Here is a 20,259-nt window from a genome sequence, read left to right as displayed (position 1 = left end):
TACCTGGGACCCTGCACCCAATAAAAATTTGCACAGTCTGCCCCTCACCAGGCCGGTCAGAAAAAGTCTGCCACTGATTCTGCACTAGCATTTATCCGTACCGGGGGTGTTGCACAGTGGACACACCACTCCGTGTCCCGTTTAACTTGGGGGGGGGGGGGGGGGGGGGGCGAGCCCACCTTGCGGTTACCTATCATGTTTCTGCTAGGACCCATTGCAATTACGCTCCCAATGACCCCATTGTCTGCATTTCCTGCACTGCATTTCCTTGCAATCGCGTCTAATGTGTCCCATCCGACCACATCTGAAACATTTTATTTCTGCATTAAACACCGCTTTCCAGTCCCGCGTCTTTTTTACTGCCTCTAACGTCACAGCGATTGCGACTGCCTCATTGAAAGTCTTAGGGAATTCCATCCTAATTTTGCGGGAGGTTTCGGGTTGTGTTCTTCGCAAAAATCAAATATGCACCTAGTGCCCTTTGCTCAGCTTCCTGCAGAATGGCTTCATTAACCCTATCGGAATCTGTCAGCTCATAGGTATTAAATTAATTTTTCAAAAGCTTTTATTGATTCCCTATTCCTATGATACATTCTATTCAATTTTTCCCGAAAATACCTAGACGTATTTTTCCTCCGATACCTTTCCAGCAACCTTTTTTTGAATACTTAAAATGTCCGGCATCCCTTAATTCTTCATGGCATGTAACATATGCTCTGGCATCCCCAGTTACTTTCAACTTAGCCACATGCAAAAGTGTTTCTGCACTCCATTTCCCAATTTAGCGGCTGTGAAAAGGTTCTAAAAAAAATATCATAGCATCCTCCTCAGCTTTTCGCGAGAAAGGGGTGACCAAAGATGCAGCGTTAGTGTCAAGAATTACTACACTAACAGGAAATCATTACCTGCTCGCTTCTTTAGACCGAGCAAGCTCTATCTCTCATTCCAGCACTCGTTCAAGTAGCTGCTGAATAGCCACCTCGGCTGACACAGACTGCTCCTTCACTACCAGCTATCGAATCAAGACTACAGTAAGCCCAGAAAGAACACCAGGAAGGGAAGACGGACTATGCTACAGTTCAGACAAACCACCAAATGAAAAATTGGCACTTACTTGTCATGTTGCAGGAGATGCTGATCCATTGTTGCCCTTCTCAGGTGCCACATATCCTTATCGATTACCAGCCACAGTTTCCTCCAAATCCAGGGAGAAGACCACTACTGTCACCAATTGTAACAGGAGTGTGTGATGCACAGGGTGCCCGACAGACGCCACTTATAATAGGATGACCGGAGCGGGTGACGTGGTTGGGGTTGTAAGGCATGGCTGGGTAGAAGGTGGCTGCTTTTAGCAATTTTCCTCTTAATTGTTGGTTCTCCCAATACATTTTCCGGTAGCTCAGCCCCCTGCTCATGTCGTGGTGGAGATGTGCTGATGCGCGCAGTCCGAGCATGAGGCCCAACCTAGCTCGCCTCCTGCAGACGCAGCAGCTTGTAACGACGCCGGGAGTCGCTGGTGCAGCAGCGGGCAATGCCCTCCGCTTGCCGGTCCTCGGGAACAGCGTCACTGATGACGATGACGTAACAGCGACCGAACGCCCAATCGGTCAAACCGAATGCCAACGCCCTCCTCTGATGCCCTTAAATAGTGCAGACCGCTGCTGGATCTGCCGGTTATGTGGCGCCGTGTTTATTAGAAGGTTTTCAATGAGTTGGCCACACACAGACCGCGCCTGCATAATTCTGCTAATGCTGCGTTCTGGTTTTTGATGGCTGCCGTGCACGTTCACACGTACCAACGCTCGTTGCAAAACTGTGTCACCTGCATAACGCGCCGGCCAGCCTTCGTCCACCGTCTGCCGTGAGGCTGGCTCATTGCACACTGCAACACAAAATAACTCACAATTTTGCACCATAATTCCTAAAAATAACCCCTTGCCCTCTACAACACCTACATGGGTTCAAGGCCAGAGCAATGTATGTGTCTGTATGTGTATATGTGTATTCTGTGCTAGTTATCTCTAGAGGAGAATATTCTCTGAAAACTTGGCAATGGGCCCGGATTAACTGTGAAACTATAATACTCACCGTGTGTGGAATACAGTATATATGTGCCGTTATGAGGAGTGCGCAAAATAATGTTGGCTCAGAATATGCCCTTTGTCATTTTCCCAATAACTTACCAATTTAACATCTGCCTGATATCCTTGCTGACTTCTGCTCTTTTCACCCAAGGAACAAGATAGATAATTAAGTTGAGTGGTGCAGGGGTGCGTGACGTCCAATGTCCTCTTCTGCCCTTTGATATTTCCTACCTACTCATCAAATATGTCGGCAAGTTATAAGAAACATTACACAAATCAGTTCTGCATACGTCTTCTACATAGTCTGATTCCATGAACTTGGTGTAAATTGTTGCTTGTGTGCCTACTTTTGTCAGTTCTCTTGAAGTTACAATCTATGGTGGCCCATGATCAATACCTGTTACTTTTAATTGTACAAGTTCACAAAATTTTTTGTGTCTTGGTGATGATTCTAACATGGCGATATTAACAATTTGAAATGGAAAAGTCTGACACACAGAAGTAACACACTCCTATTTTTTTGTTAATCTGTTTTGCAAGATATAATACAATTACTTTTAATGTCAATTGGATCATAAGTAAGAAGCTTCTCTCAAATTTATTTCATTTCATGACAATTTATTATCTTTGAAGTCAGTGTGTGACACAGATAGCAGTTCAATCAAGCAATCTAATTGATATCAAAGTGAAGAAAAAGAGCTACTGTGTCAGGAACTGCACCACATAATACACAGCTGTGCCTATTATTATATAATTGGCTATCGAATTTGGTCAAATTCAGATGATCTTTGGGTCATAAAAAAAATATTCAACATGCAGTATCTAATCATTCTTGAAATATTCTATTTAAATAGACATGTGTTATAACAAACATTTACTCTCTTATGGAATATAAGCATTATTGTACCTCGGTTAACGCAATTCTTGACATTTACGAAAGCTACTGCTTGCGTATATGAAAGCTACTGCTTACGTAGATTGTATTATGTCAGAACTGGAAAGAGTAAGATACTATTTCTTCCTCACTTCTTCCCACTTCATCCTCTTTTCTTTCTTTCTTTCTGTCTTCTTCTTCTTCTTCTTCTTCTTCTTCTTCTTCTTCTTCTTTTTTTTTAAGAGATAGAAAAGAAAAGAAAAAAGACCTACACACTACTTCGGTCTGTCTCTACCCTCCACTACAAATTTTGGCTCTAGTTAGTCATGTGGAAGAGATTGAAGGAATTAATTTTGCTAGTGTTATTACTGCTTATTGTTCATGGTTATGACTTTTGACCAGTCTAATATTGTTCTAGGCATTTGTATGTTGCTGCTGCTGTAATGTTTACAACAGACACAAATTGCCTTGTATTTTTTATTACAGGAGAAGGTTCTGGTTGGACTAGAACATGCCCCTCCAGCATTTGATCTACGCAACAGGCTTATTGGTCAGAATGGAACCAATTTGCTTTATATACGTAATGAAACAGGTGCCATGGTGACACTCAGAGGTAAAGGATCGGGTTTCATTGAGCCAAACACTGGAACGGAATCAATGGAACCTCTTCATTTGTGTGTGGAGTGAGTATTTATCACATATGTCTTGTCAAATAGTGGTAGGAAGAAATTATGTCAGTGCAGGAAAGTGTATTGGTGGTGAAAAAGTGTTTCCACTGTAGGGTCCGGGAGAAGGAGAGAAGGTCTTTAACAATTTGTGAATGATTGAATGTGGCAGTAGGGCAAAAGGTGAGGCTTTGGGGAAAGGACTGATACTTCCGCAAGGCTAAGACATTTGGAGGAAAATTTCACAACTGTGTTTTGGGTCTGCTTCAGTTCTGGTTTCTGTATTGTGGTGGTGGCAGTTTTTAAGAGTGGGCTAAATGTAATAGGTCTGCAAGACAGGGTTTGTCAGCTATGAGGGGATGTGGGGGAAGTTTGGAGGTTGTTGTAGAGGTGGTTTGATAGTAGTAATCCAAGGCGGGAGTATAAAGTGAACAGGGTGGAGAGGTTTTTTTTTTTGAGGTGGCATTGTGCATGTTGCTCTAGATCCAGGAGGGCAAGAGTTTGTGTGTGATATGGGATCCAGGAATTTGGGATTGAATAGCAGGGGAATTTTGCGGATGGAGAGGAGGTATTGCGAGGAGGTTTGGGCCTGATTGATGTGGTTTTGCAGGACTGTGTTAGTGAGAGTTAAGGATTGACAAATGACATAGAAATGTGTCCAAAAAAAATCACAAACATACCCAAACAAGTGGAAACAATCATGAAAAAGATAAAATGGATGAAGTAAGGGGAAACGCAATTAAATCTGTGGGAGTAGGCCGACAGTGGAAGGCAGCAGGCAACTGAAATTGCCGTGAAGACACAATGAGATAGAAGAAAAATAAATAAAAAGATTGTAATGTGGGTTCCAGGTCTGTGGGTGGATAAGTGTGAGGAAGGTGGATAACAGATGTGCCTAGAGAAGGTGAAGCTAGTACATGCGAACTGGAATAGAGAAGAGGAGGAGTGGGTGTTGGGAGGTGTTGGTAGGATGAGATAAAAGTTTGTGTGGCACGAGGAGGAGCAGGAAGTAACACATTAAAATACGAGAGTGAAGTAGGAAAAGTGATCAGTTTGAAGGTAAAGGATTAATGTTATCGGTGGGAGTAATGTGGGATGTAAGATACTGCACCAACAATCAGTGCAGTCTTGTAGTTGTCTGTTGTGCGTGGCCAAGATGATTGATATGGTGTGGCTCGTAAGTAGAGCATGCAGTGCGGTTTGTAAAACGATGAGAGAAACACAGGCACAAAGGAGGACAGACACTATACATAGTAATGCATAAGATAATAGTAACAAAGAAAACAGTGCTTGGTTACGGGATGGAAGAGAAGCCATCAGGCAAAATGAAACAATGGAAGATCCAGGATGGAATGTAACAGTATTATGGAAAGGATAGTTGCTGCTCATCACATAGGGGAGATGCGGAGTCGCAGGTAGGCACAACAAAAGACTGTTAGAAGGTGAGTTTTCAGGTAGCAAGTCCTTTGTCGAAAATAGACCACACACACACACACACACACACACACACACACACACACACACACACACAAAACTGCAGTCTCTGGCTGCTGAGGCCACCACAAACCCAGGGCTTATACCTTCAAACTGGTCATTCTTCCTGCATCACACTCGCGTATTTTTACGAGTTATTTCCTGTATCTTCCTGCACCACTCAAACTTGTATCTCATCCTACCAGCACCTCTCCAACCCCTACTCCTTCTTCTCTTTGTCCAGTTCGCTAGTACTGACTTCACCCAATCTAGTCACATCTGCCATCCCCCTATCTCACACTTATTCACTCACAGACCCTAACTCACATTACAATCTTTTTATTTATTTTTTCTTTGATCTCTTTGCGTCTTCAAGCCAGTTTGTTGTTTTTTGCCTGTAGCTATCAGCCAACTCCTTCAGATTTGATCGTGTTTTCCCTTACTTCATCCATTGTATCTTTTTTGTGATTTTTCCCACTTATTTGAGTAGTTCTGCAAATTTCTTTGGACGTATTTCTGTCATTTACGTATTTTCGTGTGTTTATGTTCACTTCTGTGGATCCTTGCTCTTTCCATTTGTGTCAATACAGAAAAGTATCCTTATCTCTAGCCATAACCAAGTCCCATATACTGTTCCTGCATTGTTGCTTGGCTCATGGAATCTCCTCGAATGGGCTTTCATCAAATTACCCAGCTCCAGCTGCCACTGTTTTTTTCACATTGACCTCTACATCTACATACATACTCTGCAATCCACCATACGGTGCGTGGCGGAGTGTACCTAGTAATATAAGTTGGCGGCAGTAAAAGTGTACTGCAGTCAGCCTCAAATGCTGGTTCTCTAAATTTCCTCAGTAGCGATTCATGAAAAGAATGCCTCCTTTCCTCTAGAGACTCCGACGCGAGTTCCTGAAGCATTTCCATAACACTCGCGTGATGATCAAACCTACCAGTAACAAATCTAGCAGCCCGCCTCTGAATTGCTTCTATGTCCTCCCTCAATCCGACCTCATAGGGATCCCAAACGCTCGAGCAGTACTCAAGAATAGGTCGTATTAGTGCTTTATAAGCGGTCTCCTTTACAGATGAACCACATCTTCCCAAAATTCTACCAATGAACCAAAGACGACTATCCACCTTCCCCACAACTGCCATTAGATGCTTATCCCACTTCATGTCGCTCTGCAATGTTACACCCAAATATTTAATTGACGTGACTGTGTCAAGCGGTACCCTACTAATGGAGTACCTCCTCTACATCTGCAAAATTCTTCTTCTATTCAGTCTCAAATTCCTTGATCTCACATCACACATTGAAACTCTTGCCCTCCTGGACCTAGAGCAACATGCACAATGTCGCCTCAAAAAACTCTCCACCCTGTTTACTTTCTACCCCCACCTTGGATTGCTACTACCCACCTCCAAACTACCCCCACATCCCTCATAGCTGTCAAACCCTGTCTTGCAGACCTATTACATTTAGCCCACCCTTAAAAACTCCCACCCACCACCATACATAATCCAGAACCTAAACAGACCCAAAACACAGTTTTGAACCTTTCCTCCAAAAGCCTTAGCCCCGGAGAAGTATGCGTTCTTTCCAAAGGCCTCATCTTTTGCCCCACTCCCAAATTCAATCATGCATGGCTTGTTAAAGACCTTGTCTCCTTCGCTTGATCCCTACAGTGGAAATGCTTTTTCATCACCAACCCACCAATCGGAGTCGAGCAAAGACCATTGAACTCTTCCATCCAATCATGATCCAGTCCACTGCCCCCATATCACTGCCTGTTAAAAAGGTGGCCTTAGCAGCCAGAGATTGTGGTCGTGTGCATGTGAGCTGCGTTTGTGGGGGGGGGGGATGTTGTCTATTTCAGATGAAGGCCTTGTTGGCCTACAAGCTCACTTTCTGGCAGTCTTGCCTTCCTGCGACTCAGTGTCTGCACTGTGTGGTGAATAGCAACTATCCTTCCATAATATTTTTACATCCATCTTGGTTTTTCCTCACCCACCCAGCCCCTTCCCTGCTCCCATTCCAGCACTACACAGCCATCATTCCATCACCACACCGAGTCATTTTTTATTTATTTTATGTTAATTTTTGTTGCACTTATTTATTTCTATTTCTCTCCTTTTCCACTACTTCCTCCCTCCTCCCCTCCTCCAACTCTCCCCTGACTGCAGCACTTCACTGTTCATCATCCCCACCATACTATCCCTCCCCCTTGCCGCCCCAGCCTTCTCCTTTCCCCCACCCAGTTGCCACGCCCGTCATGCAGTGGTACTCCTGCTTGTAATGTAGTTTCAGATGCCTGAGACTGCAGTCGTGCATGTGAGTTGCATTTGCGTGAGTGTGTGGACGTATATGCGTGTCTGTTGTTGACAAAGGCCGTTGCCCGAAAGCTTTAAGGGCATCTCCGCTATATAGTGAGTAGCAACTTTCAATGTCATAATATTGTTGGATTTTCCATTGTTTGATGTACCAGCTTTCTGCAAATGAAATTTTTCCTACTAGACATGTTCCACTTTATTAATGAAGTATCATCAGTTGTGGATTGGTGTTTATAGTTCCTTTTTACGCATTGTAAAAGCATTTTGTATTTATAATTGCTACCAGAAGAAGCTACATTCATCAAAAGCTTGATTTCAGTCCCTCTTTTCACTTTTTTCTGCTTAAGAAGAAATGAATCGCAATAAAACTTAATTCGTCTAGTGCTAACTTCCCAAATTTTACAAGATGCATAAGACTGAAAGCAATAATTGTTAAATTAATTATTTATGTCTATGGAAAGTAAACTAATGTGACTATAAATTTTAAAGTATTTAAATGAGTGTAATCACTTGGACTTTGAATCATGTGATTCAAAAGGAATTGTGGTGATAAATACACAGTTTGTGCACAGTTATGTATATGTCGAGACAATACAAAATATAATTAAACTAAGGGAAGGGCATGTCGTCGTCACCAGTCGGGCATCAACATTCACTTGTGTACCACTAGAACCATAGATCATTTGTTTGTGTTTGCAATTATGCTGTGAACAAGTGTCAGTACAGGCTCAGTGTTTTTGAGCAGCTTCTATTTCTGTTTTTAATAAGTTGGCTAGGGCACATCTGTGTCTGAAAGACAACAGGACTAATTTTTATATCATTGTTTTTGTGCCTATTGTTTTCATTCGAATGTCACTAGTAGGATGAATAGGGTCTATGCATGTTATGTGTGTGGACACAGGAGAAGCTGGCCGCAGTTCACAACTCCAGAAGACATGTTGCCCACTGTCAGTCGTCAGCTGGCTGCTACTGTGAGATGTAGCGCCAGAGGAGAAATAGGCGTGTCGCGTGGGACACCTGAGGTGTCACTTGTTGACAAAGCACTTTATAGTGTAATATTCTATATTGGTTTTATGTTTTTTGGTACTAAGCAAGATAAGAGGTTAGCATTAATTATTTTCTTTATGTAGGTGAGATTGTTAGAAGCAGAGTATCTTATAGGAGGCCAAAATAAAAGTTTGTTTTCAATTTAAATGAGTGTCAGGCTCCCTGCAAGATTATCATAACTGGTTTTCATCTAAATACAGTCAAGGCCAAAGTTAACAGATCTACGACAAGTGGTATCTCTGAGAATACTTGATGAATTTTATCCTTAGTGGATGCTGTTGGACTCCATGACTGTTCCTTTATAGGGTGTAGAAAAATATCCGCTACCAGTCACAATAAAAGGTTATTTATTTGTCACACGACCAATTTCGGGTTTGCGCACATCCTCAGGTGTTTATACATTCATGTACATGTTTATACTGTAGGTTACTGTATAAATACAAAAAAAAATATTTGCTGGTGACTACACAGATACAAGTGGGACAATTGTAAGTGTTAAGGCAGCATTTGATGAAAATATATCTGTACTTACATAAAGATGAAGCACCATTATTACAGTTATCATGTGGCGATAGTTTTGTCACTTAGTTACACATTTATTGTCATTGTCACGTCCATATTTCAGTTTTACCAAGTATAGCTTCATATTTCACTATAGTGAAAGTAGCAAAACTATCACCACAACATAACTGTTAATGGTGCTTCAGCTTTATGCAGGTACAGATATATTTTCGTCAAATGCTGCCTTACCACTTATAATTGTCCCACTTGTATCTGTGTAGTCACCAGCAAATAAGTTTTTTGTATGTATACAGTGATCTCCATCAGTATAAACATGTACAGGAATGTATAAACACCTGAGGATGGGCACAAGCCTGAAGCAGGTCATGTGACAAATAAATAATCTTTTATTGTGACTAGTTGTGGATATTTTTCTACATCCTAGAAAGTATTTGAACTCTCACAAAATTAACTCATGGAACTATTCAGATTTAAATTAAATGATGTTTTAAAATGATTTTGTCACTTCTGCTCTTGTGTAAAGCTGTAAGAAAAGTTAATATGAAGTCCGCCGCGTAATGACTGCCAATTGTTGCCAGTCAGCGATCACTGCTTTCGTCTTCTTGATAGCTAAAAAATACGAATTATTCTCTCTTTTCAATTAAAACATTGTGATTAATGACTGGCATATTCTTGAAATAATACAATGAACTCACTTTTACACATATATTTCCATCAATAACCTGATACACACCTTTTTTTTATCATCTGGTCAAAATAACAAAAGGAACATCTGCTAGTGTTCAGTGCTTCACACGATCTCTATCCAACAATAGTAACATGAGAATCAGAAACAGCAGAAGAGCGATTAATAACTTATCTTTTCCATCTTCTATAGTTGTACAGAGATATAAATGTTTTACTTCACCATATTCTGTACTGCGATACTGTTTATCATCATTATTGTCTTTCCCTATCATAACATTAACGATATATTTTTTGTAAATAACTTTATATTTTTTTCACAATTGATTTTCAGTCTGATTTGTTTGGTCTTAATCAATATTTTTATACACACTTCACATGCATTATTCTTAAACATCGCAAAAGGGACACTCCATCACCACAAAATGTGTGGCAGGTTGCATCACATTTGGATTGCTTACGGTGGAGAGCCAGTGTGAGGAATGGCTGTCTAGCCTCATCTAGTTATCCTGAGAATGGACAGGTGGAAATTTCTTCAGCAGTGTCCAAGCTGGCACACAAGGGGAGGAAGGTTCCCTAGTTATTGGGATCGACAGGTGGCAATTTCTTCAGTGGTGTCCAAGCTGGCACACAGGGAGAGAGAGGTTTACTAGATATTGGGATCTCCTATGTTAGGTGCATTATGAAGCCCCCCTAGGGAAATAGTGACCAGGGCTCGAAAGAACTCCCATGTGTGCTCTGTGTGTCTGCCAAGGGCCTTATTTGAGACGTGGAGGAGGCCTTACTTGTAGCTATTGAGTCATCAAATTGTGGCTTCTGTAGCCATGGCACCTACTGCATAGGATTGTAGGCCATCCTCAATTCATACTGGCAGCTGGTGGAAGTGAAGACTGCTGGCCTCACTTGCAGGTGCAAGCAGACCATACAATTTGCATTATCTTACGCAGAATTGGTGTTGGTCATTTGGTTTGGTGCTGAGTGAAGGCTTTCAACCAGAGGCTTCATTAATTCTGTTTCGGTATTGGCTGCAGATTTGTTTACCTGTGTTAAGGGGTAGAGAATTGTAGCTATCCCCTTGATAGGTCAGAAGTATACACACACAGGAAGAAGCAGCTACCCAGGTAGCATAATGCGTGTGGAGTGCACATGGGGGGTTCTTAAGGCTAGGCAACAGCTTTGAGATCTTCTGATGAATGTTCACCAATATATCAATAAGCAGAGAATGAAATCAGATCATATACAAGGTACACACACTCAGAATGTCAAATTGTAACAGTAAATTGTTGAACTGTTCTTAAAGTGTCGTTTAGATGGGCCATATTTTATGCAAATTTTTTGCTGCAATAGTATTGCCATAATCACTGCTGCAATGTATTCGCAGTAGATGGCAGTTTTGCAGTCTGGATGGACAGTATTTGCTGATGTTGCATGCTGTTTCCAAGTAGTTGCTGACATATTGCCGAAATGTTGTCGTATTGTCCACCAAGAGTGGAGAATATTTTGTATTGCAGAGCAGTGTCTTTCTCTGTACTTGCCTGTAAATGTTTCCCTCTTGCTTTCATCTTTGTTTCTCACATCTTGCACCAGCTGCGCTGCAGTCACGTCACATGTTTGAGCGGGAACAATATTATTTTGCTTTAGCTTTAAAGTTTGTGTGTACATGCAGTGCTTTGTTTGGTTGTGTATAACAATGGAGAAGTGAACAAACAAGAAAACTATAATGTTAATAAATGTGATTCATCCATGACCGAAGCAATGGGACATCAAAAGTAATGTCTACAAAGATCATAAAGCGAAAAAGAGTAATTGGCAGTTTGTTCACAATCACAATCACGGTTGTTGAAGCATACAAAAAATTGTAAAGTCTTTGAACATATGTTGCAAACAAGGCAAAAAAGTTGCATAAAAACAATGGAAGTGCAGGTGACTCTACAGCCATGTGGATTACATTTGATGCTATTAGTTTCATATTATCTTGAGATTTGCCTGAAGCGGAATTGATAGCATAAACACAAGTTCAGAGGCAAGCAAAAACTTTATTACATGTCAACATAAATATGATTAATACATTTGTATAGTATATGTCTCTCCATGCTACCCGATCCTGATTGTGTATTACATAATTCACAAGTTCTTCTCTTTCTTCTTTAGCCTTTGTAGTTGCTTTCCTGAATACTTGTTGAAGACATTATATACTGATATTGTTGTTTCGCCAAGACCCTGGTATTACTTCACTCTGTATCATCATCTTTACTATCAAAAATCCCTGTTTATGAATACAGCATCTGGCTTTGTGCATTAGGATGCAAAGAGTTGTGTAGATATGCACAAACCAAGGCAACTTTTGGTGTATTATCTGCTTGTAAGGCAGTAATATTACAAATCTGACACAATTAAGCCAAAAGTATTTTTAAGAATTCTTCTTGCTCTTTGTGTTGTATAATTACACACACATTTTGGTTTATGGACATTAACTATCGAAAATGGTTTCATAATGTTTTCCATTAATGGAAACGCATCATCTGCTATGAATATAAAAGGGACCGGCATTTTTCTGCTAGAAAGAGGCACAGTTTCAGTTAAATTTAGTGATTGGTCCAGTAACACTTCATCAAATGCAGTGTGTGTAAAAACTCTGCCATCCAAAATCCTCCCTTGCCATTGAGTGTGTACATATGTAAACTGGTAATTGACAGACCACTCCAAACAACATTAAACTGAAACATGGTTTGTAGTTAGAATATTTACTACCACTATTAAGTTGGCACACAGTAGCTATGTACTTTCCATTCATGGCACTTATGCAGTTAAGAATACTCCATCTATCTTTAAATTCTTGGACAGTTCTTTTCCAGTCTTCGGCAAATGATGACATCTAAAAATAATAAATAAATACAAAAGCAGGATGTGTACCACATATGTATGATCCAAAGAAAAATTGTTTTTCTGATAGTGCCTAATCTACTGCAATCTGTTTTACTCCTAACAATTACTAATATAACAACAAAAATAATACATTACTGACAGTCAATTACTAGATCTCTCCAGTACTTTTCTGTCATGCATCTTAGTTCCCCTTCAACCCTTCTCTCTGAAGAAGGAGCCACTTGCTCTGAAAGCTTGTCAGTTACAGCCATCTTTTATGTGTGTGTTCTGCCTCCGCTTGGTGAGTAGATTTTTATCTATCCAGTTTAACAATTACTAATGATTTATACGGTGTTTTCAGGCCCAGGTAGAGACTGACACTGAGTTCATGTCAAAGGAGGGGTGTAGTAGGGTATTGCATCTACAAACACAAGCAGTGACTTGCAGAAGAGGCCACAGAAGGAACATGAAAATTCTCAAATTGATGAACAAAAGCAAGCAGTTCAAAAATAAGCTCAAATAGTGAATAACACCACACAAAAACATAGAAACCCATTTGCAGTTTTTGGTGAAAATGTTGCCAGCTAGCTGCTTTGATATAATAACTTTGTTAGATCTGAGGTTGAATTTAAAATAAATTAACATGTTGTATGAAGCAGACCTTAATGTACTTCACAGTGAAAATGGTACATTTACTTCTGGTTACAGCCTGATTACACCAGAAACAGTTCTCATGACAAGAACAGACAGGCATATGCAGACATTATTGCTGCTATTGTCATACTAGAAGACGATCTACAGCAGTGATGAACACTATAGATTTCAGTTTTGTTGTGATCTTCATCTCGTGTGTATAGTGTGCTCATAAACAAAAATAAAATATAAATAAAATTGTGTTCTTATTTCAAACTTACCTTAATGAAATCCTTGAAATCTTTCAGTCCTTCTGCCAAAGAATTGCATAATTCCGGTAACAGGATGCTTATTGAGTAGTAGTGCCCTTTAAAGATGTATCTCAGACTTCTGGTTGCTAAAAACCAAAGTGTGATTGCAAGTCGTTTTGTTGCTGGTACACAGGCTCTCGTGTTTGTATTGGTTTTAGCAATTCTTGAAACAGCTGTTTGGATGAGATATTCAGAATTGGTTTTAGACATTCTAGTGATATTCAGGAATACATACATATCCGGCATCAATTTGCAAGTTATATGTTCTGAGTCTGAATCGTTCCACCTACTTAAGAGCACACATCCAAAAAGCCTGATTGCTCTTGTTCTTCTTTCTAATAACTCTATAACTTGTGGGTTTTAAAAGCAGGAGAGCCACACTCGCTGGTACGTTGTCGTACACATGGCTGCAACATGTGTCACTGGCCGCATTGTTGATGGACAACATTGTCGGAATATATTGTTGGTAAAAGGCAATTTTTATGGCCCATCTAAACATACCTTAACAAATGTAAGGTACTCTGTTGATTCAGATCCAAGAGCTGGCTGAAACATGAAGTAGAAAGCTCCGAAATATTGAATGAGGCATGAAATTTATACCAAAGGCAGGTTGATTGCAATAGAAGGGGGGGGGGGGGGGGGGAGAGAGTCTTCATTGCAATCAGTGAAAATATGGTCTGTCAAGGTTGAAATTTTGTCTGACTGCAAAATTGTCTGGACATTGTAAGGTACCCCTTATTTGCAGATAAGACCGCATTTTACTTTATTTCCAATCTTGCTATTTCACATATGTGAAGTGAATGTATCAGTGCTGCATTATGTGCAGAGTAAGGAGCAGGCGGTAGGTTCCCATGCTGGCTAACAGAGGTGGTTGGCTATCTGCACTTTCAGAGCCAGTGGTATGAGGTCCCTTTGCAGTAATCACTCGTGATGTCAGCAGAGAGATTTGTAGGGAAAGTACACTTATTCTGACGTGAATCAAGTTATTGTTGTTAATAAATGCTTGCTATCAGAAGTTGCCTTTTGCCACTTAGATATTAGGAACTGCGTGTGGATCATAAATACCACCTTTCAGTAATTTTACACTGTCAGGAATTCTTGATATTAATAAATAAACAAATAACTTTGGCATAACCGAATGTGTACTTTCTCGTATGCTCAAGTTACAGACTGTGCGCCATAGTCGGCGGTCATTGATAGGATGTCTTTTGATCTAGTCATGTGGTAGACCATGCCATCATACTGTTGTTAATTAGCTGATAATCAGAGTGAACAAGTTCATTTTATGGTGTTTCTTAAATAAATGCTCCATAATAGCATCCTGTATAAAGATTGTTTGCACAAAAGACTTCTTCTCATTTCATTATGTAAAACATGGACAGTAGTTTTACACTTTCAGAATCCAATGGCACTGCTATGGCTTTGCAAGAGGACATAAAATTAAAAGTGTGTCTTCACATAAGAGGTAGGAAGAATTCATACACGGCAGCTCATTAAGTCTGATCAGGGATGGATTGGCTTAAATGTCACAAAACTCGGGTGGGAAAGTGTGACCAGTTATTTTGTACACCCCTTATATCACCATTTCACTATGGACTCACTGGCTAAACGAAGACATTTCTGGAGCATTAGTACAAGTTGATGGTTCTTGCAATGTGAGTAACCAAGTGAACTAAAGTTAATCACTGGATGTCCTTACTGGCCACCCAATTCCATTGCAACACTTCTAGAATAATTGAAAGAAAGCTTACACTAAGAGTACAGAAGTATCTCAATAGTATAGTATCAGTCGGAGGCGACTTTTAACTGCCGAGTATTGATTGACAAGTTATGGATTAATTGCAAGTGGTATGGACAAATAATCTTGTGAATTAGTACTGAACAAAGTTTTCTGAAAGCTGTCTGAGCAGGTGGCTTGTAAATCTACATGCAAGGGAAATATTGTAGACCTTGTTGCTACAAACAGTCTTGACCTTGTTTCAGTTTAGAGATAGGGGGATTAGTGAACACAGTGTTATCATGGTTACAATGTCTACTAAATTTAATAAACCCATTAAGAAAGCTAGGAGAGTTTTTATGCTGGAAAGAGTGGATAAACAGTTGTTGGACCATTAATGGATATAATGTAATTCCAATGTGATGGACATAGAGGAAAATTATGGGCAAAATTTAAACGCTCTTTAAGTTGCACTCTGGGGAAGTGGATCAAGGATGGAAAATATGTTATGATTTAATGAAAAAATTCAGAAAATGCTGTGAAAGCAGAGATAGATGCACTTTCAGTTCAAAAATGAATTCCGGAAGTCAACAGGCAAACCATACTAGAAATTTGTGAGCCTATAAAAAGATTGAAGTGAAGTGCGAAGCATACAACAGTTTCCACAGTCATACCTTATTAAAAGATGGTTCTGATAACCTAGAGAAAATTCTGATCCTATGTAAAATCGCTAAGTGGGACGAAGGCTTCTACCCAGTTACACATCAACCAGTTGACTTGGCAATAGGAGACAGCAAAAGGGAAGCTGAAGTTTTAAATTTTGCACTCAAAACAAGTATTCACTCAGGAGGGTCATAAAGTCATACCATTGTTTGAAAGATTCCCATATGGAGGAAACAGAAATACTCACCCCCTGGTGTTGAGAAGCAACTGAAAGAGTTGAAACTAAATAAGTTGCCTGACAACGTCGAATCCCATTTTGATTTTACCAAGAGTAATCTTCGGCATTAACCCCTTACTTAGCTTGCATTTATCACAAATCTCTCATCCTGCACAAAGTCATAAATGACGTAAGAAAGAAGCTAGAAAACTACAGACCAATATCCTTAACATTGGGTTGCTGTAAAATTCTTGAGCGCTTACCAATTTTGAATATAGTAAATTTCTTTGCGACAGAAAAGTTCCTCTCCAGAAATGAGAAAGGATTTAGAAAGCATTGCTTGTGTGAAATTCGGGTTGCAGTATTCTTACACAAACAATATCCTGAGAGTCATGGATGATGGGCAACAGACGGAATCTGTATTTCTTAATTCCCAGAAAGCATTAGACTCGGTGATCCTTTGCAGATTTTTTAACGAAGGTCCGACCACACGGAATATGTTCTCAGAGATCCCAATGGCTTGAAGACTTGTTAAGAGTTATAGAATCCAGTACATTGTCCTGCACAGTGAGTGTTCATTAGAGGAAGGTGTATTGTCAGGAGTGTCCAGGGAAGTGTGATAGGACCGATCTTGTTCTCAATATACATAAACAATCAAACAGATAGGGTGAGGAGCAATCTGCAATTCTTCACTAATGAGGCTATAGCATTTGGAAAGTGTAATTTTTGAGAGACTGTAGGAGGATACAGGATGAACTAGGCAGAATTTCTAAGAGGTGTAAGAAATGACAGCTTGCTCTAAAAGTTGAAAATGTAAGTTGTTCAAGATGAGTAGAAAAAATAATCCTGTACCATTTGAATGCAGTATTGGTGGTTTGCTGTTTGACACAGTCAGTTTGATTAAGTATCTAGGCATATTGCAAAGTGAACGAGCATATAAGGTCAGTAGTAGAGAAGGCAAATGGATGTCTTCAGTTTATGGGGGGTAAGTGTAGTTCATCATCTGTAAATGACACCATGTATAGAACACTAGTGTGGTCCACTCTTGATTGGTTCTTGTGTATTTGGAATTTTCTCCTGGTCGGATTAAGGGAAGACATCGAAGCAGTTCAGAGGCATGCTACTAGATTTGTTACACATAGGTTTTACTAAACAAGCCAGTACTACAGAAATACTCCATGAACTCAATGGGAAACCTTGGACGGAAAATGACACTCTTCTTGCAAAAAACTGTTTAGATAATTTAGAGAACCAGCATTTGTGGCTGTCTGCTGCTGCCAATGTACTTATTGCATAAGGACTGTAAAGACAAGAAAAGAGAAATTAGGGCTTGTAAGGAGGCTTATAGGCAATTGATTTTTGCTCATTCTATTTGTGTGTGCAACAGAAAAGAGAAAGACTAGTAGTTTACAAGGTACTCCCCACTCCACCATGCAATGTATGATGACCAGCAGAGTGTGTGTGTACATGGAGATCAGTGTTTTGTTACTAATGAACAGCAAATTTTGAAGGCAGTTATACACCTCACTGTGAACTGTCTGATGTGTTAGTAGACAACAGTGGAAAATCCAGGAGGGAATAATGACACTCACCATATGGCAGAGATGCTGAGTCGCAGACTGACACAACAAAAGCGACTCAGCATCTCCGCTATCTGGTGACGGCAATCTATCCTTTTCATGATATTGTCAAGTTAGTGGAAAAGTTTGTATAATTCTTCATCAGTGAATGACTACCATTATTGACAGTTTGCATAATAATTTAAGATTGTTAATTTTCGGATACTGAAAAGTTGGTTTCTATTAACAGGCATCCAAAATACGATATTCTCCAAGCAGCTCGTCAGCTGGCGCATAACCTTATCGAAACAATGCAGCAAGAGTATGCTCAGTTTCAGCAACAACAGCAGCAGCAACAGCAGCAGCAGCAGCAACAACAGATGGTGATGCAGCATGGTCAGTTGCGTAAAGCTATAAGATGATTGTGTAAATATTGTATCTAGCTTATGATGGAAGGAGCTTTTAACAGATTTATGATCCACCCATAAAACGGTTGAATCCTTGCAAATTCAGAAGTGCTGTTAATGAAATCATTAAGGTCTACAAAACATTGTCATTTTTTTCCAGAGATAACTTGCTAACTGTCTCTTAGATTGACTCTCATGAAAAAGTCTATAGATATATGACCTCACAAATGAAGTCCTGTCGGAGCGAGACTGAGTTCTTACCTTCATATCAGAAAACAGGCTCAAGCTTCAGTACTTGGTGCTCTTCTTTTCTTAACCTTCCAGTGACTGTTAGAAAAAAAGTTGGCAGTGACATCAGACAGCAATCAAATCAGCCCTAACAGTTTTGTGTAAAATTCATCAGCACACTCCCATCAGCCATGTAGCTAGAAAACGGGAATCCCTATAAAGTGAGAAGAATTAACATACCAGAGTGACCACCACTGCTACAAATTATCTGATTATTTGGCTTCAAAGACTGAAGATATTGGTTAGCTGCTTGACCAGTTGCAGTTTTCATTCTAACAGAATCTAGGTGGATATTGTTCAAGACAAATATCAAAAGATATTTTAGCATATAATTATTCTCAGGTTCTGTAACTAAAATGCTAAACTACAAAATGAGAAGTTGGAAAATAACCGTTAATGTGATCATACGAAAGAAGCAACACACATCAAGTTCAGTACATTTTTTTAAAGTAATTAGCATTGCCATCTATGCCACTAGCAAGTGATACCTAGAAGATTAAATTATCTGCAGTGAATACTTAAGCAAACATGCCATGTATGTTTTTTCTGGGCTGCTCATTTTGAACATTTTAATGTCATTAACGGACTTCTATGTAGGTTCAATGCTGAAAAGGTTATGTAATTGTAATTAAAAGTTAAGGGTGTGTTACAGATGCAAATAGAAATAAATACTACAACCATGATTGTAGAATTGTGGAATTTATTTTGTTTATTGAACTGTTTTTAAGTTCATAGTAAAAGCTAAACATTTGCTATTTAGTATAAACGAGGAAGCAAGAGCACGCTCCTTTTTCTCTCTTCTATCTTCTTTTTTTTTTTTTTTAAAAAAAAAAAAAAGCTTTCCAACTAGATGTGTTAGAAGTAAGCACTAGCAGTTTATGAGAGTTAGCAGTAGTTAATAATTAAGGTTGTTTCTAACAGCTGCTTCTCATTTTTAAAGTGCTTGTAGACTTGCTCCACATTCCAGAAGTTTCTCCTTCCTTGTGGAACCTATAGAACATGATGAATGCAATGTGTGAAAATGTGAAATAGTGTTCACTTCTTTCTTCATAAACATTATTGCTGCAATAATACTTGCTTTTTGTCTAGTTTTAGTGTTCAGTTACTGTTACCGGAGTTAAATATTGTTTGTTACAGCAACACAGATGCAACAGAACATGAATATGGGTGGCATTGGACAACCAGGGGTTGTAACAGTTCAACAAGGTAAAACATTTTTGAGATATACATGGTGTTTACATTGCTATATGTTATGTTTTCTGTTAATATTAAGCATTTGGGCAGTTGTAGATATGTTAACAAGTCTACAATTGCAATGGACTCTTGTTTCAAAGCTCTCTTTATAAACACACATACTTGGAAGCAATAAAAAGTGGATGGCTTGAGCACTGTATGCCTTGTCAGGTCTATTTTGCAGTTATTGAAGTAAATAAATTGAACTTTGCAAGAGTTGTTGTACTCATTAGCTGGATTACATTTTATGTCCTAAGGAAGGCAAGATTTGTGGTAAACAGCTGATATGATGAATGTTGACAACAGTTTAAAAACATTCGCAGTTTGTCATGAAGATCAGTAGGAAATACAGAAATGGTAGATTCATCTTTGTTTAAATTCCATTGCTTTTATTCAGTTGTAGATGTTACACGTCACTGTCTGTCATTAGCAGAAGGGGAAAACTGTCAGATACATTTCGGTGGAGACGAGACAACACATGGGCTCCTTGTATCATCAGAATAGAGGAACCTTCTACTCATTTATGAAAACAGACTTGTGGGGAAAAAATGTGACACCCTTGTATCATTGCTGTTTGATCTTCTTCTTCTTCTTCTTTTTGAAACAACAAAAGATGGCATCACATCTGTAGCAAACTACACATCGCTGCTTTCAAACATTTTTGGTGACTTACACAATGAACTGAG

General features: G+C 39.5%; 1 protein-coding gene across 12 annotated transcripts in view; it reads left to right on the top strand.

Moving 5' to 3' along the window:
* LOC126281946 (uncharacterized) overlaps positions 1-20,259 on the top strand; it is a 282,662-nt gene that overhangs the window by 112,275 nt on the left and 150,128 nt on the right. For all 12 annotated transcript variants that reach the window (XR_007551314.1, XM_049981296.1, XM_049981298.1 and 9 more), the window contains 3 exons: positions 3,445-3,641; positions 17,896-18,041; positions 19,478-19,546. Coding sequence is in view for 11 of the 12 variants with exons in the window: in XM_049981296.1 (XP_049837253.1) it covers positions 3,445-3,641; positions 17,896-18,041; positions 19,478-19,546 (412 nt within the window). In the remaining variant the exon portion in view is untranslated. The remainder of the gene's footprint in view (positions 1-3,444; positions 3,642-17,895; positions 18,042-19,477; positions 19,547-20,259) is intronic.

Source organism: Schistocerca gregaria, chromosome 7 (genome assembly GCF_023897955.1).
Source record: "Schistocerca gregaria isolate iqSchGreg1 chromosome 7, iqSchGreg1.2, whole genome shotgun sequence".
NCBI classification, from domain to species: domain Eukaryota; kingdom Metazoa; phylum Arthropoda; class Insecta; order Orthoptera; family Acrididae; genus Schistocerca; species Schistocerca gregaria.
This window is presented reverse-complemented; position numbering and strand designations above follow the sequence as displayed.